General features: G+C 47.0%; 1 protein-coding gene and 1 long non-coding RNA gene across 3 annotated transcripts in view; one reads left to right on the forward strand and one right to left on the reverse strand.

Moving 5' to 3' along the window:
• PTCH1 (patched 1) overlaps nt 1–24,273 on the forward strand; it is a 69,472-nt gene that overhangs the window by 7,704 nt on the left and 37,495 nt on the right. For both annotated transcript variants that reach the window (XM_050761980.1, XM_050761981.1), the window contains exons 3-9: nt 16,295–16,484; nt 19,975–20,044; nt 20,142–20,233; nt 21,583–21,781; nt 22,082–22,203; nt 23,022–23,169; nt 23,979–24,110. In XM_050761980.1, coding sequence (XP_050617937.1) covers nt 16,295–16,484; nt 19,975–20,044; nt 20,142–20,233; nt 21,583–21,781; nt 22,082–22,203; nt 23,022–23,169; nt 23,979–24,110 — 953 coding nt within the window. The remainder of the gene's footprint in view (nt 1–16,294; nt 16,485–19,974; nt 20,045–20,141; nt 20,234–21,582; nt 21,782–22,081; nt 22,204–23,021; nt 23,170–23,978; nt 24,111–24,273) is intronic.
• Nucleotides 10,193–10,720, reverse strand: LOC126937988 (uncharacterized). Its single transcript, XR_007719920.1, has 4 exons — nt 10,662–10,720; nt 10,526–10,627; nt 10,390–10,457; nt 10,193–10,253 (listed from the first exon to the last, which is right to left on the reverse strand). It is a non-coding gene; the product is annotated as an uncharacterized LOC126937988 (long non-coding RNA).

Consider the following 24,273-nt stretch of genomic DNA (forward strand, 5'->3'; position numbering starts at 1 on the left):
GCGTGTGAACTCTTGGTGGTGTCATTCTCCTCCAGCTGCTTCTGTCACAAACCACTCCCCCATGTCCCCCCAGGAGCCCTTATGGAGCAGAACCAAGGGACAGCAAGGGACCAAGGCATCCCAGCCAGAAGGGCAGAATGGACTCTGCTGTCATTGCCCTTCCGCAATGAGCACCTCGTTTCTTTTCTCTGGGGCTGCCATTTTGGGGGCATTTCACAAGGGACAGGAAGAAAAATGCAGCTCCTTTCTGCTCCCTGGACCCTCCCCTGCCATACATGGTTTGAAAGGAAGAATATGCTTAGATAGGTATTTATTAGTTTCCACTAGTGCGTATGCACATTTAGGTGGAAGAAGTTGTGGGGTCTCTTTCATATTTGGAGAAAAACAATTGGAAATGCAAAGTTACCAATGATTGTTTAAAAAAGAACAAATAGCCCTCAGGTGTCTTCTCCACAGGGCAGTTGACCCTGCGAATCCTCCCCATCTCTTTGCTATCTGCCATTCTTGACCCTTCAGCAAGTTGAGGGGACAGGTTGGGTAATGGGGTGTTTCAGATACATCAGATGCCGCCCGGAGGTTCCAGAAGATGACAGCTTCCAGATGTATGAACAGCCTGATCCGTGTGTTTAGATTATGCGCCACAGCTGATGCCGAGATTAATGCTGGCTGGACAAGCCACGGGAGATTTGTCTGGTTTCTACAATGCCATGTTTATGTTTCATTTGGGTTTCTCCTTCAAAGCTGACCTGCCTGTGACCCCAGGCTCTGTCCACTCGGGGCAAGCTGAAACTTGTCTGCCCTGCTCTCCTGCTTGTATTGGGGTAGGGGAGAGTCACTGCCCTGCTCTCCTGCTTGTATTGGGGTAGGGGAGAGTCACTGCCCTGCTCTCCTGCTTGTATTGGGGTAGGGGAGAGTCACTGCCCTGCTCTCCTGCTTGTATTGGGGTAGGGGAGAGTCACTGCCCTGCTCTGCTGCTTGTATTGGGGTAGGGAAGAGTCACTGCCCTGCTCTCCTGCTTGTATTGGGGTAGGGGAGAGTCACTGCCCTGCTCTCCTGCTTGTATTGGGGTAGGGGAGAGTCACTGCCCTGCTCTCCTGCTTGTATTGGGGTAGGGGAGAGTCACTGCCCTGCTCTCCTGCTTGTATTGGGGTAGGGGAGAGTCACTGCCCTGCTCTCCTGCTTGTATTGGGGTAGGGGAGAGTCACTGCCCTGCTCTCCTGCTTGTATTGGGGTAGGGGAGAGTCACTGCCCTGCTCTCCTGCTTGTATTGGGGTAGGGGAGAGTCACTGCCCTGCTCTCCTGCTTGTATTGGGGTAGGGGAGAGTCACTGCCCTGCTCTCCTGCTTGTATTGGGGTAGGGGAGAGTCACAGTTGGGCTCTGGTGGCCGCCTCCCGCCTCACCATGCTAGCTATCTGCCCAGATTTAGCCCCGATGAGTGTTCAGTTCTACTCGGGGATGTGTTTCACTGTAAAAAGGTTTTTTGGCTTTTAAAACAAATATGGAAATATTATAAAATAACTGTAAAGGGGACCAGATTTAACAGAAGCCACTTTGCATAAAGGTAGTATTTTAACTTCTGGCACTCTTTTGACACTATTTAGGGGGAGAAAAAGTTGAGGGAGCCGGGCGCGGTGGCTCACGCCTGTAATCCCAGCACTTTGGGAGGCCGAGGCGGGTGGATCACGAGGTCAGGAGATCGAGACCATCCTGGCTGACACGGTGAAACCCCGTCTCTACTAAAAAATACAAAAAACTAGCCGGGCGAGGTGGCGGGCGCCTGTAGTCCCAGCTACTCAGGAGGCTGAGGCAGGAGAATGGCGTGAACCCGGGAGGCAGAGCTTGCAGTGAGCCGAGATCTGGCCACTGCACTCCATCCTGGGCGGCAGAGCGAGACTCCGTCTCAAAAAAAAAAAAAAAAAAAAAAAAAAAAAGTTGAGGGAATTCCAGCTACGTCAGACACCCCCACATAATAACCTTAGCTGTGTTGTCCTATTATAATACTGTTAATGTTTCCTGTGCCCCTCACTGGCTCCCAGAACCTCTGCTGCCTCCTCCCCCTCCCCCCTTCCCTCCTGCCCTTTCTCCCACCCACCCACTCTAAGCTGCCCACGTCATTTCCTTCCAAGTGGATCTCTGCAGTTACTAGTGTGAACTCTGAAATGGTTGTAAGTCTGGCTAATCACAAACTAAGAGGAGGGAATGAGAACATTTATTATTTCTAGCCAGCTGCGGGAGATACTAGATACAGAGCTGCCATTTGCATCCTTGGCATTCTTATTTTGGTTAGGGTTGGTTCCAAGACCACACTCTTTGATGGGCTCTTGGCAGAAGATGTGATTACCCTGTTGAAGAATCATGACTTTTTTTAATGGACTGCTGAGGCAACTTTAAAATCCATTGACACGTTTCTTCAACCCGTACCACACCGCCAGAGAGAGCGGGAAATAAGTCTTGGTCCCCTGTGCTTACCGTGGCGCGTGGACAGTGGAAGAACCGGGTTCCGAAGCATTTCTGAGACGGTGAGTGGAGCACAAACCATGGCTTTCCCTCCCAGGTGCCCCACTTCAGGTTTTGCTTGCTTAGAACTCCCGCCAAAGCCAGTGGGCACAAGGAGCTTGGCTAGATCGAAGACGATGGAATTCCTTATCCAGATTTTATGGTCCATCCTCACCAGAGGTCTTGGTTGACATCCAGAGAGCAGAGGGCTTTGCTGGTGAGGGCACTTCTGCCTGCAGGAGGAGGAAGCTCTGCGGGATTCTCTCGGTGGGAACATTCTTTGAATACACAGATATAATCAGGGTCATCAAAATATAAACACTTCTGTTACTTTCTCTTCTAATCTTTGAATTTGGGTGCTTATGATAATACTTACTGGATTTTTTTTCTCTTAAATTGGATTTAGGGCGCTTTTTTTCCTTTACACTGCAATGTCTGATGCCTTCCATAAGCAGAATAACTGCCATTGAGAACCTGCCGGGCTGTGGTGGGGGATTTTAGGAGTCTGGTGTACAGGAAGATGCGCCCCATCCTTAGTCCCTCCAGGAAGGAATATGACTGTTTCATTTGGGGTTTAGAGCGTGGCTGGAGAAACAGCTGACATGTGTTAGGAAAACTATTGTTGGTGGGCAGTCAGATACCTGCTAATGAATGGCAAGTTTGTTGTTGGAGAGATTTATAATGTGGGGGCAGGACCTTATTTCTAATCCAGAAACCCAGGTGTGAGTTGGCCCAAATAGTCCGCTCTGCATGTGGGTCCTGTAATGCCACTGCTATGAAAGCAAGGCTAGTGAGAAGCAGGTCCCCATACCACAGTGCAAGCTTTATTTATTATTGTTAGGATAAATGAAAAGAAGCAGTAGACTTACCCAATTTAGCAACCAAGATAGTTTTCAGTTATTAATGAAACATGTACAAAAGTAAGCAAAAGGAACTGGAAATGGGCTTTGTTAAGTCAATGTGCATGGCTTTTTTTTCCCCCTTAAATCATTGCTTAAGGGCTTCTGGCCCCTAGCTCAGGAATCCTGCCCAAAAATGCCAGATGTATTACACAGTCAAGTATTGCAATGTAAACACCGCTCCGTGCCACGAGGCAGGGTGGTCCATCTCCTATTTAAGAAGAGTGCGATATTGAGAGGATGGGGGCTGGGGGTAAACCCTGCGCTTTGCAGTGAGCACAGTAGTGGTTGTGTCGTTTGTGTTTTTGGCTGCACAGTCAAGATTTGAAACTACAACACCCAGATAAACACATTGGAATGGCAAAGAATAGCAGCTTGAATTGGGATGCCAAACAAATCAAGATGTGGCTTGGATAGTGTTGCTTCATTGGGTCAGAGAAGTGTATAAAATGTGGGACAGAATGGAGGGTGGGGAGAGACAGGAATGCTCTTGTCACAGCAGCATCTTTAAGTTGCACGAGCATCCTGTTTTTCATTTGCTGCTGGTTAAACGGAAAGGTGAGCGGAAGCGAGGCTGAGGACCCGAGCCTCGGGGTGACCTCCTCTGTGGGAGGAAGCCCCCAGGGTGGGTGCACCTTCCAAGCGTGGAAAGCTGACGGGTCGCAAAGCCAGTCTGGTGTTGTGCAGCCCGGAGGGGTGTAGCCCACAGTATATTCTGGAGTAAATGGCCTTCCAGTTTTCTCCTGCTTTCTGCATTTCTGAAGTAAGGAGTCTGCTAATGATGATTGTTTGGAGGTGAGAAAGTCACTGGCACTTTGGGCCACCTTCCGGTAAAACGTGTCGTACGATGCTGCCAGCAATGACAAGAAATCGGAGTGCCCAGATAGTACCTGTCCATCCAGATAGCCTAATACGAAGCAGCCCTGAGACTGACTACATTCGGGGTTTTTAAAAATTAATATGCACATGTTTTGTGAGTTAGGAAGAAATAGGATTTCAGTCTGAATTTGGGGAATTGTTGAAATACCTGCACCAGTATTCTCCTGATTAAGAAATTTATTCTACAGAGTGATCTGAGGAAACAGCTCTAAGAAATGGTGATGATAAATACAGGAATTTTGAGATGAAGGAAAATGTAGGCTTCTTGACTCCCTCTTTCTCCTCCCACCACTGTTTTTTTTCTTTTGTGAATTCTTCCACATTCCCACCCCCACTCCCTGATTTCCTCTGCTCCTTTAGTGGGAAACCAGCAACCTTCACAAAATAGACTCAAACATCACACAGCCTCTTTTTAAATAGAGGCTTTCTAAGAGAAAATAACAAAAGAATTTTTCCTAGCTGCCTAAGAAATTCTTTCTTTCTTCTTACTTTATTTTCCTCATGAGATTTACACGTTGTTGTAATAAATAAAAAATGATAAATATGATAGCATCATTTTGGTCTACACATGATCCAGAAAAAAAAATTGCACATGTTTAATACCTTGCTTAATTGCAAACAAAGCTTGCAATTTGAGAGAATTGGGATTAGGGCTAAATATCTATTAACTGCTCTTTCTAGAGATTTGGGGAATAGGATGACCCTTTTTTTTTCCTTTTTTTTTTTTAATAGGCTACAGTTTCACATGGCTCCCAAAAGAAATCTCTCTCCCTTTTTGTTTCCCACACCAATTGATTTATCATTTTGCTTGCAAGCAGATCCAGAATGTTAGGGCAAGAACACACTCACTTTTTTCTCGTAACTTTTTTGTTGCGGACCGAAACCAGTTGACTTGAATAAATTTTTCTGAGGCCTGAATGTAGCCAGCAACGTGGAAAAATCTTGCCATTCAGGGCCGTCTGAATGTACATTTCAGCCACACAGTAAGCTGCATTGGGAGGCGCTGGACTGCTAAATGCAGCCATTTTTCGCTGCAGCGAGTTAGACAGGTGATTAGCATAATTAGCACCGAGCGGCTATACATATGGTAATGCTGAGTGTGTAAATGCCAGCTGCGGTGTAAAATTTATGTCAGGGGTCGGCAGGGCTGTGCGAAAGTATTGTGTTCCAGCTGCAGGTCAGGGCCGCCAAAGCTTACCTCCTTTTCTCTTGTTGGTGAATACGCCAAACAGAAGAGAAAGACAGAAATATAACAGATACGGCTTTGATGGGACAGCCCAGTTCTGTGCAAGAGGGACTGCTCTATAAAACACACACTCGCACACACTTGCAGAAATCCCATTACTTTCTGTAGAAATTGTGTGTTTACTTCACGCAGGGTCCAGATGAGTGGGGCCAGGATGGAGGTAGGTAAATGATTCCCTGGGAGGAAAAAAATTCAGTCATTGAAGTTTTAAAAGGAGTTAAAAGTTCTGTTTTGTTTTTCTCTCCATCCTTTTACCCCCCACACCATTCCCTCCTGCCCACATTGTCTTATTTCACGTTAGATGGGGGGATGTCCTTGCTGGATGGGATAGCTTTGGTCCTTCAGAAGAAGAGGACTAACCATTCTGGAGGTGTTAGCCTTGAACAAAATATAAGGTTTCAGCAGTGCAACTCTTCCCAAAGTGTTTGACTAGCTTTAGAAAAGGGCTAGAAGGCTTTTTGTGGGCTTTTTGTTCTTCCTCTGGGTAGTTATACGTACTCGCCTACCCATATTTACTCTCCCTACCTGCACTGTCAGACCCACCAAATTCTTCATAGATTAAAAAAAAAAAGAGAATCACATAGGTTTCTTGTTTGAAAGAAGAATAGTCTTGAATGGCTCACACACTGAAATGCATGATGTGGGAATGTATTGCTGTGATGAGTTGATACATTTTGTGGGAATGTATTGCTGTGATGAGTTGATACATTTTGCACTCCAGGCATTTTCCTCTGCCACGCCCCCAGCTCCATCCTCCCCCCTTTTTTGGTTGGTGGCTATAAGGAGTGGTGGTGTTGACAGAATATAGTTCACACCACGCTGACCCGGTGATGAAACTTCCTCACGGCACCAGGGGGTCCTTATGTACCGGCCCCTAATCCAGCTAATCCTGATGGCAACAAAATCATGAAAGTGGCCCCCAGTGACGTGAGTCTCCCTGCACAGATGCAGAGGGAAGGAACAGTGCAGGAGATAAATGAGGCCAGCGTGGTGTTCCCCGGAGGCCAGGGAGCCTGCGTGCGAAGGTGGAGACTCGCATTGTCTTCTCCCCCGTGCGGGCTCAAGTGGGAGGCCAATGAAGAGAGGCGCAGGCTGGATAATGGCAAGAAGACTGTTGAGAGCTGAGAGGCGATGGCAGCCCCACAGAAGCTGGGAGAAGGGAGCTGGGGTTAATGTTATGCAGTGCCGGAGTGCTGTGATGGAGAGCCTGCCGGGGAAGCACTTGGGTTTTGTTGTTGGTGGTGGGTTGCTTTCTGTTTCTGTTTTTTTAAAGACTTTTTTTGAAGACTTTAGGAGGTTTCAGCCAAGCTTGATGAAAACACGCTGTGTTGGTTCCTGGGTGCTGCTGCCTGGTGGAGCGTGGCCTCTGAGCCCGCGTGCGCTCTGCATCTCACCTCTGGGCGCGCCCACTTCCTGCAGAGCGCCGGGACCTGGGTGCGCACCTGCCTGCCTGTGGCGCTGGAGCGGCCTGGTTGCACCTGAGGTTGTGGTAGAACCTGGGACAGTTCCCAGCTTGGAAGGTATAGGCCGTTCCGGATGGAAGACATTTCCGCCTGTGCCCTGCAGGAAGTCAGCGACGTTCTTGGGCCTGTCTCAGGTGGCGCGGTGCACAGCCCTCGTTTGCCAGTGTGGCAAGTAACCAAAGAAGAAGGGGCCTCCTGGCAGATGCAGCGTTGTCTTGGGAACTCGTGGCTCCGTGGGAGCTGGTGGGAGCCGCGACAGGCAGCAGGTCCAGCGTGGGCAGAGTGCCGGGCTGACCTGATTGCATGTGACAGGGCGAGCAGGCCTGCGTCAGGGAAAGCCATTCAGAGGCAGCAGCCTGGGCAAGGCTGATAACAGATGGCACTGCCAGCAGCTGGTGGGGGCGGGGACGCTTGCTTCCGGCACATGCGCGGTGCGGGCCCGGCGCCTGCGCACTACCTGCGCCCCGCCTGCCGCGTGCGGGCCCGTGCGGGTGTCCTGTTTGCGTTATGGTTCGGTGGCTGTCCTCTCGCTGGGCTCACTTCACGAAGGCACATTCTCTTTGGGCTGCCTGTAGCGTTTTTCCCATGGCAGCACGCAGGGGCACAATCTCACAAGGAGAAAAACGGCCCAGAAATTTGGGCAGCGGGTGGCTCCTCCTGAATGAGAGGGGTGGGAGAGGACTAAAATTCACAACCCGAGCGTTTTCAGCCAATTGCCCACATGACTGGATCTTCTTTTTTTCGGTTGTAAAAAAGAGGCAGTGGTAATAATTTTGCAGTTACACCCGCCTAGAGATTTGTACTTTTTCGGCCTCACAGTAACTAAATGCAACATTGAAAGGAGGACCTGAGCAACTAAAAGAAAAAGAAAATCTCTCTAGAGGCTGTTAGATAATTCATGGGATTAATCAAATGCAAATGCAACGCTTGCATATACACAGACCCTATTTTCCTAATTGGACTCTGAGTGGGTACTTTTCAGGCTGAAAGGGTCATTTGTTTTGACTGATTGACTTTTTGAGGCTTTGGGGGGAATTAATAACTTATACAGATGACTGCCTGTTCCCAAGGCTCTGTATTGAGACCGCGCATTCATTTATTCATTCAGCACACTTGGTGTGCCATGGCCCTGCTGCCCCTCTGCGTCCCTCCCATACGGAGGTGCATGGGCAGGACTTGAGTTTTGTGGAAAATAACTGTAGTTGGTCCCTCAGATCATCTTTATGTGGATCACAATAAGCTTTTGCTAAAAGGTTTTTGTGTGAATGCCACAGACGTTTCTTAAGCTCTGTGCAGAAGGCTGCGCTCAAGAGAGGGGCACAGCAGGGAAGCGTGATGAGGGAAACATCACTTGTCTACAATGGATTGGAATCATATTGACCTAGAAGTATGGGCCTCTGGGTCAGCTGGCATCCCACCTGAGCTAGCTAGCCTTTCCTCACTTTGGAGAGTTAAGGCTGGCTGTATTTGGGGATGAGAGGGTCCTCAGAGCTTGATCAAAAATACTGGCAGAAGTGATGCTTCTTTTGCCTTTCAAAGAATTGGCTTAAGCCTTGGATTTCTGGAGAATAAGATGGCAGAATTTGCAGATAAAGAGGCTTAGGGCTGCATGGTCTCTGTGTGCTTTCATCTGCACCCTCTAAGACAGGCCCCTCTGGGGACCAGAAGGAAAATGAGGCCTGTCCACTGCGGCCCCGGGAGCCCTGTTGAAAAAACCTGCATCTCCTCACTGGGTGAGAAAAATCTTTGGGGCAACATGGTTGTACTTTAAATAAAGATACGGATTATTGTCATGTTTCATGCATTCTAAAATTCTAGCTGTGAGCATAATACAGGATGAGTATCCCTTATACAAAATGTTTGGGACCGGAAGTGTTTGGGATTTTGGATTTTTTGGGGGGGTGATATTCACACATATACTTAATGAGATAACTTGAGGATGGGACCCAAGTCTGAACATGAAATTTGTTTGTGTTTTAACTGCTTTATGCATCTAGCCTGAAGGGAATTTTATACGATATTTAAAATAATTGTGTTCCAGAAACAACGTTGGTGTACATTGAACTGTCTAACAGCAAAGATGTCACGATCTCAGCCACCCATGTGGACAATCTGGTTGTGTGGTATTCCCATCCTTCCTGACTTAGAATTTATATGCTAGCGATAAGCAATCATTTTCTTAAACTAATTCACACATATGTACTTACCAGTAAAAAAAAATATATCACGTTCCATTAATGCAGTGAAAAAATAATGTGTTCAGGGTACCCAGGCAGCCCGATAGCATCACCAGATAGATACCTGCATCAGCGGCTAAACAACGACAGCTTCCGGCCTCCACCTGCAATGATGTGTTTTCACTGAGAGGTTGCTGTACACCAGTTTTATTTTCTTAGGCGAGAAGAAACGTCAGAAGCAGTGGAAGGCTCAGGGAGTGGGTCCTGTAGGGGTGAGGAGGCATCTGCTGGATGGCTTTTCAGAATGTTTCCTCCAGCATCACAGGCCTCATTAACAACAGACATCTTAAATATGTCTCTTTGATTTTAGGAAATGACATGACTTCCTGTTTGGTTGTGAATGCACAGTGCGTTAGTTGTCGATAAGCCCATCACACATTTTCACCAGGTCGGCTCTAGTTACTTTTTGTGCAGTGGTGACAGTGTCGTCTTCATGGTTGTGAGCCTGTTTTGACTGTGACTGACTACATGAGGTCAGGTGTGGAATTTTCACGTGGAGCATCCTATCGGCACTCAGGAAGGTTTTGGAGCCTTTGAGACTTTCAGATTAGGGATGCTCAACCTGTCTAGTGTGCTCTGTGGAATTTGGTGCTCCTAGACTACCTCCTCCTGCTGTACTCAGGTTCTCAGCTGGTGCTCAGAAGCCATGAGGCTTGCAGGGCACTTGGATTCTGGGTTAAAGGGTCAGTTCTGCCTCTTACTAATACGGTGGGTAACCCTGGGCAAGCCACCCAAACTCTGCAGCTGTGCCCCCTCCCCTGTAACATTAGGGCAGTGAACCAATGCTCTGTGACAAACACATGGGTGAACAGACGCTTGCTCAGCTCTCGGGTAAGGGTCTGGGAAATTTCACACACATCGTCAGCTCAGGCTCACACAGCCCTGTGAGGTTTGTCACAGCAGTTGTCATCCCTGTTATCCTCAGCAGCGTCAGGGACTTGTCCCAGATCTCTCTGCCAGTAGTGGCAGTGCTGGGGTCTTCCGGTCCCCATGCTCACCTCCTGCCTGGGGTCTTCCGGTCCCCATGCTCACCTCCTGCCTGGCGTCTTCCGGTCCCCATGCTCACCTCCTGCCTGGCGTCTTCCGGTCCCCATGCTCACCTCCTGCCTGGCGTCTTCCGGTCCCCATGCTCACCTCCTGCCTGGCGTCTTCCGGTCCCCATGCTCACCTCCTGCCTGGGGTCTTCCGGTCCCCATGCTCACCTCCTGCCTGGCGTCTTCCGGTCCCCATGCTCACCTCCTGCCTGGGGTCTTCCGGTCCCCATGCTCACCTCCTGCCTGGGGTCTTCCGGTCCCCATGCTCACCTCCTGCCTGGCGTCTTCCGGTCCCCATGCTCACCTCCTGCCTGGCGTCTTCCGGTCCCCATGCTCACCTCCTGCCTGGGGTCTTCCGGTCCCCATGCTCACCTCCTGCCTGGCGTCTTCCGGTCCCCATGCTCACCTCCTGCCTGGGGTCTTCCGGTCCCCATGCTCACCTCCTGCCTGGGGTCTTCCGGTCCCCATGCTCACCTCCTGCCTGGGGTCTTCCGGTCCCCATGCTCACCTGCTGCCTGGGGTCTTCCGGTCCCCATGCTCACCTCCTGCCTGGGGTCTTCCGGTCCCCATGCTCACCTCCTGCCTGGGGTCTTCCGGTCCCCATGCTCACCTCCTGCCTGGCAGTGCTGGGGTCTTCTGGTCCCCATTCTCACCTCCTGCCTGGTGCAGCTGGCCCCAGCTTGATGGAGGAGCAGCAATGATCAAAATATTTCCAAAGACGTAAAGAATACGGGTTCAAAGGGCTTTGCAAGTGGAAAGCAGAACCCAAGTATAAAATGTTATTTTGTGTCTCAGGATCCTGAGATAATGATTTTTCTTGAGTCTTCTTCAGAGGGGTTATTATTTTATTGTTAATATAGGAGGACTTCAGAATATGATGAAAGTGCATATGATTATTTTTATAGTTGATTAGTATTGATACCTAATACTGTATATATCTGTGGTGTACATGTGATGTTTTGGTATAAGCATATGATGTCTGATGATCAGATGAGGGTAATTGGAGTGTCCATCACCTCAAACACATTCATCACTTTTTTGTGTTGAGAACATTCTAAATCTTCTCTTCTAGTTATTTTGACATATACAACATATTGTTGTTAATTATAGTCTCCCTACTATGCTGTGGAACACTAGAATGTATTCCTAACTGTGTGTTGGTACCCGTTAACCTACCTCTCTTCATTTCCCCTCATTCTTCCCAGCCTCTGATAACCCTCATTCTACTCTCTACCTCCATCAGATTAACCTTTTTTTAACCTCTCACATATGAGTGAGAACAGAGATGCATATTATTTTTTTGCATTGAGTTTGTTTTTAAATTCATATCTCTACCAAGTAGCTCTCATATCTGTTTTTCTCTTTTTTTTTTTTCTTTTTTTGTGTGTGTGTCACATAGAAGGTTTTGTTTTTCTGGTTTTTGTTTTGTTTTGAGGTGGGGTCTCATGCCGTTGCCCAGGCTGGAGTGCAGTGACACAGTCACAGCACACTGGACCCCCCAACTCCCGGGCTCAGGCGATCCTCCCACTTCAGCCTCTGAAGTAGCTAGAACTCAAGGCAGCTTCCACTACTCCACAGCTGTTTTTTTAACTTTTTATTTGTAGAGATGAATATGTTTATCTGTGTTGCCCAGACTGGTGTTGAATCCTGGCCTTAAGTGATCCTCCCACTTTGGCCTCCCAAAGTGCTGGGATTACAGGCATGAGCCACCATGTCCAACCATAGAAGTTTTTAATTATACTCTTTCGTTGTAGAAAAATTAATAGAAATAAACTTAAAAAAGCAAAGGAGGTAAATATCCATAGCCCAGCCAGGCACGGTGGCTCACGCCTGTAATCCCAGCACTTTGGGAGGCCAGGAGGGCAGATCACAAGGTCAGGAGATCAAGACCATCCTGGTTAACACAGTGAAACCCCGTCTGTACTAAAAATACAAAAAATTAGCCGGGCGAGGTGGCGGGCGCCTGTAGTCCCAGCTACTCGGGAGGCTGAGGCAGGAGAATGGCGTGAACCTGGGAGGCAGAGCTTGCAGTGAGCTGAGATTGGGCCCCTGCACTCCAGCCTGGGTGACAGAGCGAGACTCCGTCTCAAAACAAACAAACAAACAAACAAACAAAAAAACAAAGTTATTCATAGCCCACCACACAGCAAAAATGGCTATTAACTTGGTTCCCTATACCTACATCTACATAACAGATACTGGATTTAATAGTTATTTTCTTCTGCACTATTTCATGAACATTAGATTATTTTTAAAATACGTTAGGACTTTGATCCTGAAAATGGAAAAGAGTCATGCCTGAAATCCCAGCACTTTGGGAGGTCAAGTCAGAAGGATTACTTGAGCCAAGGAGTTTGAGCCCAGCTTGGGCAACATAGTAAGGCCCCCGTATCTACCCAAAAAAATGAAAAAGTAGCTGGGCATGGTGGTGTGTGCCTGTAGTTATAGTTATCTTGGGGGCTGGGGAGAGGAGGATCGCTTAAGCCCAGGAGGTTGAGGCTGCCATGAGCTGTGATTGTGCCCCTGCACTCCAGCCTGGGCGACAGAGCAAGACCTTGTCTTTAAATAAAGAGAAGAAAAAGAAAGGAGAAACCTACTTCTCCAAGACCATGACCTTCATCTCAATCATCTAAAATGGGTTCTGTGGAGCTTCCTGGGCTCAAAGCTTCATACTTAGGGATGATAAGGTAGACAGCAAGGTAATGAACAGCTTTCAGCTGTCATTCAGCAGTGATTTAGGAGAGGTGTTTGCTAGGGTAGCAAATGTCAGACGAGTCTGTAAAATTGCTCTATCCTGGAGGGTTTCTGTTTCTGGCAGCTCGTTCCAGAGCGTGTTGGGTGAATACTGATGTCAGGATATATGAGTGTCGTGTACTTTATGACACAGTTATACCCAAGAAGGTGCTGAGTCTACCAGTGCACGTGGTAAATGACACAAGACTTAATGACGGTCTCAGCAAGCTCCACCACACTTGCCTCCCTTCTCTCCCTGCAATAAGCCAAACCTGGGGCGTTTGCAGCTGCTGGTTCCTCTACCCAGAACGCTGTTCCTCCAGCTCTTCAAAGTCACCTAAATGTTGTTTCCCTTTAGGTCTTCCCTGCTATCCCATTTGAAGTAGCTTTTCCCCTTCCCCACCACCCAACATGGCACCACCATCTTCGTTTTCTCCATCACGCTTGTGCTATGAAGGTATCTTACTGCTTTGCTTGGCTGTTGCCTGTTCCCTTCACTGGCCAGCACGCCTCTTGGAGAGACCACACTGACTGGTTTTGTCCACCACATCCCCACGGCCTGTGACAAAGTACCCACCCACAAATACTTGCTGGATGAATGAATCACGTTACGACTGTTGGTCAGATAAAATGCGTGGCAACCAAACGTCATTAAAGTTTTTGAATCATTTTGCAAAACATTCATATTTGGTTAAACGTAAGATGAAAGATTAGATAAAATATGACCATGTAATATGTAAAAATGAATTGAATTGAACAGTACATATGGCAGAGGTGGTTGAGAAAACTGTAGACGTCAGAGTCTCAACTCTCGTTGCTTGGCCACCCTGTAGCAATAGTCTTGGTTGAAACATCATGTTGGCAAAATAGTTGTGTTCATCACTAGAGCAAAGAGATGGAGGAGAGAAAAGTTTTCCAATTCTAGAGAAAGGGCAAATCTATACCTTTATTAAAATGTTTATGTCAATATACATCTTAAAACATCTAGAAAGGGGACATGATGGAGACTCCCCGGGTACATTTTATATCTTGTAGAAAATAAGTGCCATTTCCAAAACACCCTGTGTTTCCATTATGAGGTTGGTCTGGAAGAGTATGGTAAAAAGTTCTTAGCAGCACAGACTTTGTGTTTGGTTTTGCTATTTTTGTGCACACTGCCCTCGGGTCACCTCGAGGGTTGTACAGTTAACAGGCAGCTGCTCTGCTGAGGCCTGATGGGCAGAAGCCTGCAGAAGCCAGGCTGTCTGTCATGGACTGCTGCTCACTGGAACGGCACCCAAATCACCATCTAAGGGTGGGGGCTGTGCTTTGTCACTGTTGTTTTTTAATTTCGTGGGTTTAAGTCACCTTATATTCTAAGCTTCAGTAAATGTGCAGAAGGTGCTACTTTGTAAGCAGAATGAAAAACCTCGCACATGCTCATGTTTGAGGAGGCAGGTAAAAATGGGAATGACTTCTAGGTTTGTGGCATGAGATGTGATAACACCAGGAAAAAAGAAGGGGTGAGCAAAGGCTGCGTTGAGCTCCTTGATGGGCAGCTCTGCAGCTGTGACCTCTGGACTCATAACTGGCTTTTTAGTCTCGTATAACTTCTGCACTTCTGGGGGATGTGAGCTGGCTCAAATTCAGTTAACTGGTTGGAAGTCTGCATGGTGTTAAGTACTGTGCTTTGTGCTAGAGTGAGCAAGGCCCTGCCTTCAGGCAGCTTTCCCAGGGCTTACAGGAAAGGGCAGCCGAGTAGGGAAATGCTTCTCTGTGCCAGTTGTTGCCCAGTGTTTTCCCGTGGTTTTTCCTTAACTTCACATTGATTGCAAGGCCCTCAGCAGTCCCCCCTGGCGTTTTTCAAAGTTTTCTGCACACAGAAGTCTTACTCCTTTTTATTAACCGACGGATACATTCCTCCCTCCTTCCCGAGCCCACACGCAGTATGTTAAACCTCACCTCACGGGGCTCCTGGCCTTGGCATCCGCGTGGACCTGCACAGAGGGTCCTGCCAGGCGGTGAATTTGTACTGGTTTTCCTAATGAGGGCATTATTTGCTTTTTAGCCTGCCCCCTTGTTTATAAAATATGCCAAGAGAACTAAACAACCCGCTGTTCCCAGTCCTTATTTACTTGTCCAAACCAAATGTTTGTGTCCTTGAATACTAAACTGGAAGAAAAAGGACGCCTCCTCGTGGGAAAGCTGTGATCTCTGAGTTTTTTTCTAAACTGTCGCTGCAGGCCTGCTTTTCAGTCAACACGCAACTTATCAGTGACTTTAGGGACAATTCAGACCTGCTTCCTTTGCCCTAGAGTGTGGGGTGCAGGAGCTCTAGGTTCCTGAGTCTGTAGCTGTTAATATCTCCCTGAGACACCTCCCAGCCCAGGTGCAGCATTCGGAGCTTGGCTTGGCCCAGAACCGTTCATTGAACATAACCTTGGGCCTAAGGATGTAAAAAGGAGAGGAAGAGAAAAGGCGGTTGGCAGTCACAGTGATGATGGTTTTCTTTGGTCACCTGTGCCCGCGCTGGCTTTGGGCATGCCCCGTGCTGGCCACCTTGCTGTGAGGCAGGACTTCTTGGCCTGGGCAGCAGGTTCAGGATCACCTGCGACGCTTCCGGAACACAGGCTGCTTGGCCCCCAGCTGACTCAGAACCTGGCACCTGTGTTTTCTGGATGCTGACCAGGGGAGTCTGATGGAACCAGGTTCCAGGGACTGCCCATGATGGCTGTGGCTAATACATTTTGTTCCTCTCAAGTGGAATTTCCCCATGGGCATCTGACTTGAACCACTTTGTCTTCTCCTGGCAAGTTTTGTGTGGAACACACACTCGTCACCTGTCCTTGTTTCTTTTTCCACGAGGAGAAACATTTCCTTGTTACCTTTGCCAGATTACTTAGGAGAAGAGTGTAAATTGAAGCCATTTATCTTGAAATGTGCTGCAGGGGCACGTTGTTTATACAAGTGAAAGAAATTGTAACAGGGTTATTTGGTCTGGTCTGCAAGGAAAAGGTGTCTCAAGTTTTCCTTTCTGCTCCCCCCTTCTGCTCCCCCTTTCTGCACATAGTATATTAGTTAGAATTAGGTTTGCGTCTGTGACAGGCGGGACAGCCATTAATGGGCTTAGTGAATATTTTTTATGTTTACTATTGGTAAAGTTAACAATGCCATTAATAATAAAGTGAATGTTACTGCTCACCCATCAGCCAGTCTCATGACCAGAGTTCATCTATTGTGTATCCTATGGCAGGTAGTCAGATAACAGATAAAACATGAGTTTGCAGTGATTTTGCTATTCTAATTAAACCTGTACATGTTTGTCAGTTGGAGGACGAGTAAGTCGTGAATTAAATTATACTCGCCAGAAGATTGGAGAAGAGGCTATGTTTAATCCTCAACTCATGATACAGACCCCTAAGGAAGAAGGTGCTAACGTCCTGACCACAGAAGCACTCCTACAGCACCTGGACTCTGCGCTCCAGGCCAGCCGTGTCCACGTATACATGTACAACAGGTAAGGCCCACCGCGCCCACCCACTGATGAGCAGCAGGTAAGGCGGTGGGAGAAGGCTACTGGTGTAGGTCCTGTTATTTTAGTAAATGGAGTTGCCCTGGAAATGCACCTGGAGTATTAGTTCAGATAGCTTTGCAATGAAAGGATTTTTTTCGTCTTGATTTGTTTCTCAAGTTTGGTAACAAAGCAAGTGCATTACTTTATAATGTATTGCCAGTGAGTATCTTGGCACTGTCCCCAAATGAGGATGACCCTGAGCCCGTTGGGGTCTGTACACCAACGCTGTAAGATGTTTCATTGCTTAAGAGATTTTCGGAGCAGTGATATTTTGAGTTGCCCTTAGTGAACTTACAAACAATGCGAAAAGGAAGAGCTATTTCTCGTGACTTTGTACTCGTGGTTATTTTGTGTCACACAGCGTGTTGGGGGCTGAGCCACCATGGGAATTGTTGCTGACACCTTTTTATATTTTTTTGAGACAGAGCCTCACTCTGTTGCCCAGGCTGGAGTGCAGCGGTGCAATCTTGGCTCACTGCAACCTCTGCTTCCTGGGTTCAAGCAATCCTCATGCCTCAGCTTCCCAAGTAGCTGGGACTAGAGGCGCCCGCCACCACGCCTGGCTCATTTTTGTATTTTCAGTAGAGACGGGGTTTCACCATGTTGGCCAGGCTGGTCTCGAACTCCTGACCTCAAGTGATCCGCCCACCTCAGCCTCCCAAAGTGCTGGGACTACGTGTGTGAGCCACCATGCCTGGCCCGCTGACACCTTTTGAAAAAGTCATCTTTTAGCATCATATTGCTGATTTCACAATGTTGTGAGTAGAGTAAAGCATTAGGAAGAGTTCAGAACTCGGTCCTTTTTCTCATGTATCTAGACTGTCGGTTACTACAGGGCAGGGGCCACCTCTCACCTGTTTTCACCCCAGCATTGAGAACAGAGTGGGCATTCAGTTTGTTGATTGCTATTGAGGCTGGCATCACTAAACCCCATTTCCAGGGGACCTCTGCGTTGACGTCACCCAACCCCATGGCCTCCCCTGGGCTTTCAGCACCTCTTCGCTGAGGCCTTCACTAGTACCCTTTATTTTTCCCGGAAGAGGTGAGGAAGGAGCAGTGTAGGCATATTTGGCAGCCAGGGAGAACCAAAGAAAAGAATAAAATTAAGATTTTTACTTGTCCCTGCTCTAACCTCTGCTTACGTTCCAGCTTGACAGGATCCTAGGGACAAGCACAGCCGGGGCAAGTCACATATCCATATCTTTGGCACATTCTTGTTTGCTTATCTGTAACCTGGGCTTATGGTCATGTGTGTTGGTGTCCTCCATGGTCCCCAGAGCAAGATCAGATATATGAATGCAAAGGCCTTAGAAAATGTAAAATCATGTTTCTGCCAGGCAGACTTGCCCTGCTGGTCTGTAACAAGCATTGTAGGGAAGCAACTACCCAGTGTAGTTTTGCAGAATGTGAAGTGGCATCTCTGCGGGGAGCCAGGAAATGGGTGTCCTAGGGCCACTGCAAGCATGGCCAGTGCATTCTTAGTGTTTGTCACCTACACGCTTCAGGAGAAGACGTGAGGGTCTGTGCAATTAAATTACACTCTTAAGCTGAGATGGGTCAAGAGTAATTTTATGCATTGGAATGAACTTTAAGAACGTGTAGTTCAACCCATCCCACGTTCTAGGTGAGAAAACTGGGAATTAGACTAATTAGAGCATTTGTCCAAGTTCATGCAGTTATGAAATGAGAGAGCCAGGTTTCAAAGCCTTTTTCTGGCCTCAAGCCCGTTAGTTTTTCTAATGCACAATGATGCCCTTCTCAAGCAAGTGTAGATGAGAGTTGATCAAGTAATAGAAACTGAGAACCAACTCATGCTGGATATTCTATGTTGATGCTATGTAGAATTACAATAGAAATATGTCCATGGATGGGTGGCTGGGTGGAGGATGGAGGAGAGATGGGTAACTTAGGCACAGCTCTCAAAGAGAGGAAAGACATGAGTATAGACAGACATGGACAGAGCAAACATGGGCGGTCCCCATGACAGCTACGCAGATCTGGCCAGCCAGGGCTCTGGAGTTCAGGAGAAAGGGGTCATTTTCAACAAGCTTAACGGGGGTGACATTTCAACAGGGTGCTGAGAGACAGATAGGAAGGCACAGGGAAGAGGACACAGTAAGCTCCCGGGGTGAAGACAGTCCTGCCTTAGGAGGCCAATAATAGAGCAGTTGAGAGGGAGGTTTTTTCTTTTTTTTTTTTTTCTTCCCTTGGACTTTTCCAGCCCCACCACTTTCAAATTTTCTTTTCTTTTTTCTTTTTCTTCTTTTTTTTTCAGTTAGACTGATCTTCCTAACACACTTGGAAAGATATGGGCGTATATAACGCTTTTCTAGAGACAATAAAACTCCAGATTAATTTTGTTTGTTTGTTTGTTTGTTTTTGAGAGATGGGATCTTGCTCATCTAGGCTGGAGTGCAGTGGAGCAATCATAGCTTACTGCAGCCTCGAACTCCTGGGCTCAAGTGATCCTCCCACCTCTGCCTCCCAAGTAGCTGGGACTATATACGTGTGGCACCACGCCTGGCAATTTGTTTTTCATTTTTTTTGTAGAGACAGGGTCACTCTCTGTTGCCCAGGCTGGAGTGTAGTGGCACGATCACAGCTCACTGCCTCAGCCTCCCAGGCTCAAGTAATTTCCTGTCTGGAGCTGGGACGACAGGCGTGCACCACTGCTCCCAGCTAATTTTTTAAGTTTATTTATTCACTCACTCATTCATTCATTTATAGTAGAGCTAGGGTCTCACTTTGTTGCCCAGGCTGGTTTCAAACTCCTGGCTTCATGCTGTCCTCCCGCCTGCACCTCCCAAAGTGCTGGGATTACAGGCGTGAGCTGCAGCACCCAGCCCCAAATTAATTCTCGATCTGTATATTTATTCACGTTTCTGTACGATAGGAATAGAAGAGACTGTGAAGTTAGAATGTGACCCACCTGGCACATGTTGTTGTTTATAATATTAATGGTTAAGAGCAGAAGCGTTCATTTTAAACACTACCCATTCAGGACATGATCTGCCAGTAAAACACCTCCGCACCTGAATATGTGTCAATACTTTGCAAACCTAATTTAATCCCCACCTATTTTGAATTTGTGATAATTCAGCTGGGCTGCCCTGAAGTTGTTTAATGTATGTAGAAAAGCAGATTAATGGTGTAAACAAGATTATTGGGAGAACACTTAAGAAAACAAGACTTTTCAAGTACTTTGGTAGCATTCATTTACATAAACACCCTACATGTTAATTACGATTGAGTATTATCTATTCATTAAAGCAAGCTTGCTGGGTCTCTACTTGGCAAAAGCACGGCTCGTTTTGACAGATGCTTAAAAGTGATCGAAATTGCAGTTCTTTTTATATGTTCTGTCATTCCGAAGTTGCACTCATTTTCTTACCTTCCGGTGAGAAATGTTTGTCTCTGCTTTTCGTTTTATTAGGCAGTGGAAGTTGGAACATTTGTGTTACAAATCCGGAGAGCTTATCACAGAAACAGGTTACATGGATCAGGTACATTTTCTTCTTGTTGGCAAAAATTTCTCAGGAACACCCCAGTAGTATATACGCCCTAACCTCACGCGTGGCCTCTTCTTTTTAACTTCGACAGATAATAGAGTATCTTTACCCTTGTTTGATTATTACACCTTTGGACTGCTTCTGGGAAGGGGCGAAGTTACAGTCCGGCACAGCGTACCTCCTGTAAGTGTGTGATCGCGCTTTCTGATGTCTGTGACTTCTCTAGGACTCAGTGTTTCTGATGCTGCTTATCATTGCTTGTTCCATTTTGGTTTTGAACGAGAAATAAAAACATTGAAATTCCATGTGCATTTTTTGAGTGAATAGTCGGGGGAGAGGGGATTTCAGCAGAATGTTTTTTCTCTTTTCAAAAAACAGTTCTGTAGGCGTCATTAAATTTCATTCACTTTTACCAACCTATTTATATGCAAATAAAATGCAAATTATTGCAGAGTACGTGTGATTTTTTAACTCTTTAAAATGTTCGTAGTTTTGAAGACTAGGCATTTAGACACTTATTTTTTAAGGAGATACTTTATTAGTGGGTACACATCAGAACGAAATATTTTAAGTCTGAGATCTTCCTGTGAAGTAAAATGCTAACCTTTCTTCAGATCACACTAATGGCATTTAAGGGGAAAATCCAGTATCTCTGAAGGCCACGGTAGGGAACACTTCACGGTTTAGCAGTTGGATATTATATATACCGCGTCATTTAGAGAATAATTGTTAATCAGCATAGACATTTTCAGTTAATTATGCGAGAGTGAGAGCTTGGGTTATTGTTTCTGTCCTGGCTTGCACGTATCTGCAAAAGCAATTTGCCGTGGCCATCCCCTGACCTTCAGTGTACAGTTTTAGATGGGAAATAAGGGGTTTTGTGTTTTCTGGTTGGGAGATTCCGAATAATGACTTCAGCCTGGTTAAGCAGCTACAGTGTGGTTTGAACCACATAACAGGCAGCCAAAAGCCTTTCTGGTCTGTCAACAGCACAAATTCAAAAGTGAGTGTGGGGGGAAGTGGCTGTGATGGTGGTGATGGCAGAGGCCGCAGGGGGCTTGCCCACTCCATTGCCAGGCTGTCAGAGAGCGCTCATAAGTATGGAATTGTTAAAGGTAGCAGGGATCAAATATTTTGATTGATGACATTTACAAAGCATTTATTAGGCTGCCAAGTGCTAATTTGACATTGTGACGCCCTCTTTTTAAAAAAAAATTAATTTTGGATCTGTCTTTTGGCTAATTTTGTCTGTAGATATTAAATATACAATATCAGCAGTTAAAGATTGTTCAATGCCCTCATTAATTTATGAGTCCTCTCTCTGCTTAGCATCTTCAGTCATGAATTATTTTCCTGACCTAAGTTTGCATGCAGATATGCTGGAAAGGAGCATTTGTTTTGATGCCAGAGTCCCAAAATTGCAGCATTGCCAGGAGCCTCCTACAAGGCGGATGCAGTGGGTGCAGCCCTGTGACTTTACGATGGCTTTAGAAGGCTCTTTTCATGGTCTCGTCTGCTGATTTCTTTCGCAGAGGTAAACCTCCTTTGCGATGGACAAACTTCGACCCTTTGGAATTCCTAGAAGAGTTAAAGAAAATAAACTATCAAGTGGACAGCTGGGAGGAAATGCTGAATAAGGCTGAGGTTGGTCATGGTTACATGGACCGCCCCTGCCTCAATCCGGCCGATCCAGACTGCCCAGCCACAGCCCCCAACAAAAATTCAACCAAAGTGAGTGTCAGCAGTGAGCGCGCTCAGAAGGGGTGGAGAGCAAAACACTTTTTTGTGTCCATTCATCGTTCACTTTATTATTTTCATTTTTAACATTTCATTCTCCACGATCGTCTTTGTCTACGGAACTGAGTTTGTTTATAGAGCTAAATTTTGCTGTAAGATTTGCCATACGCCTCTCATTAGCCCAGCTATTAATGTTCTCTCTGAGACACACAAGCCCTTAATGCACTGGATTTTAACAAGGCATGTGACCTGCCTACTAATTCCCGTAATTATGTGGCTGTCTTTTTATTTTAGCCTCTTGATATGGCCCTTGTTTTGAATGGTGGATGTCATGGCTTATCCCGAAAGTATATGCACTGGCAGGAGGAGTTGATTGTGGGTGGCACAGTCAAGAACAGCACTGGAAAACTCGTCAGGTAAGCCAGCTCCCGAAGACAATCTGTGCCCTCTCGTCTTCCTTTCTTCAAAAGCCACTTCCCTCCTGACATCAGCAAGTGTATTTGTGTTGATACTTAAACCGTTACCCTCGCTAGCTGGGTGGCGTCCTAGAATATTAAGAAATACTAGCAGACTGCAACAGCATGAAAAAGCACCTTGTGGGGAATTTTTCAAGAATGGATTGGTAGTTTTCATCAAGACCGTAGTTCCTGACCGTAGGATTTCAGGAGATCGGCCCATTATGTAGAGAAGGGGGGCAGGTGTGAAGTAGGCCGGGAGACACTGGTCAGAGAGAGTTCATGGTGCAAGCTGCACAGTGTCAGACTGTTAAAGGAAAAGACGAAGAGCCAGCGGCTCAATAAGAATTATCCTTTGTGCACTTGTGGACTCTGGTCAGTCAGGTGTCTGGCGTTTCGTGTAAGATTCCCCCACTGGGAACGCTGTCGTCTGGGATTTCTGCACAGCGAGTATGCTTCGCTGAGCCCGGTGTATCTGCTCAAGCTATCTGCTCCTCTCCCCTTCCTGTTTCATGGAATGGAAACTGTGAAAGGAAATTGCCTATTAATTTAATTTTGGGGTCTATCTGTAAAAGGTTTGTAAGGTTACACCTTTAATATGGTACATCAATCTATTAAATAAAATAACCATCCTGGTTCCATTTTAATGGAAACATGTGCTCACGGAGAAGGAAGAGAATTGCAGCCAGTGAGTTGGGGGAGCTGGCTGGGGATTTGAGGCAGTGGAAATGGCTTCCTGGGCATACTGATGATGTGCCTTCCCTTGGACTGTGCCACAGCGCCCACGCCCTGCAGACCATGTTCCAGTTAATGACTCCCAAGCAAATGTACGAGCACTTCAAGGGGTACGAGTATGTCTCACACATCAACTGGAATGAGGACAAGGCGGCAGCCATCCTGGAGGCCTGGCAGAGGACGTATGTGGAGGTAAACCCACCTTCGAATCGGCCTGCAGACTCGCTGGTTACGCAATTCTTCGTTTTCACCATTATTTAAAACATTTCTTTCCATTCGCTTTATTTTCAAAATGTTGCAATTCCGGGAACTTGATGGCATGAAAACTTTTTTCCTCTTCTTTGATATTGAAAATCCTAGGATGATATCGAAGAGACTAGTTCTAATTGGGGTGCCCTCAGACATGTTTAGTAACCGGTTGTGAACTACAGAACTAAAGCACCTAACAGTGTTTAAAAAACACTTGGTTAGCAAAGGTGTCTGGAAAACATTAGCAAGGCATAGAATCTGTTCACAGCTGCAGGCCCCTTGGCCAGGTCATGTGACAGGAGCTGGCCTTTGTTTCCCAAGCAGTGACCTCTGCCAGGCTGCATGTGACCTTTTAAAAGTGGCCAGCAAATGAACAGGGGGAGGAGGGCCGTACGAATGGGTTGTTTTGGATTAGGGGGGAGCTGATGGGACCGCAAGTCAATTGTGAAGTTACAGAGAAGAGACGAGCAGTCTCAGCCCTGCAGTAAGTACAGCACTCGGAGTGTACTCCAGCAACACCGGCCCTCAGCAGCACCCACTGCCGCTGATTAGCCACGGCCCTTGTCCTAAAACAGGGTTCTTTAATGTTAGCCCAAGTTCAGCTTCCCTCCCTGCCCTGGAATCACGTAGAGCTTTTTAAAAAATGCATCAGAATAAAAGAAGGGCTGGGCTGTGTCACCTGAGGTCTGTGCTGTCGAGGCTTGTGAAGCGTTCATTGCATTTGGGCATTTCACCTTCTGTTGTGACCACAGGTGGTTCATCAGAGTGTCGCACAGAACTCCACTCAAAAGGTGCTTTCCTTCACCACCACGACCCTGGACGACATCCTGAAATCCTTCTCTGACGTCAGTGTCATCCGCGTGGCCAGCGGCTACTTACTCATGGTAATGCTCAGTGCCATGCTCTGGGGGGCTGGAGTTTGGTTTGGTTGTTTTAGTCTTTACCTTTCCATGACCGCTCCTGCTTCTTAACTGCTCTTAACATCCACGTGCATCCGGGACAGAGCGCGTGGCGTCACGGTGGTTTTAAAGTGGTCGTGTAAAGCGT

The sequence above is a fragment of the Macaca thibetana genome, chromosome 15 (assembly GCF_024542745.1).
Source record: "Macaca thibetana thibetana isolate TM-01 chromosome 15, ASM2454274v1, whole genome shotgun sequence".
Lineage (NCBI taxonomy): Eukaryota > Metazoa > Chordata > Mammalia > Primates > Cercopithecidae > Macaca > Macaca thibetana.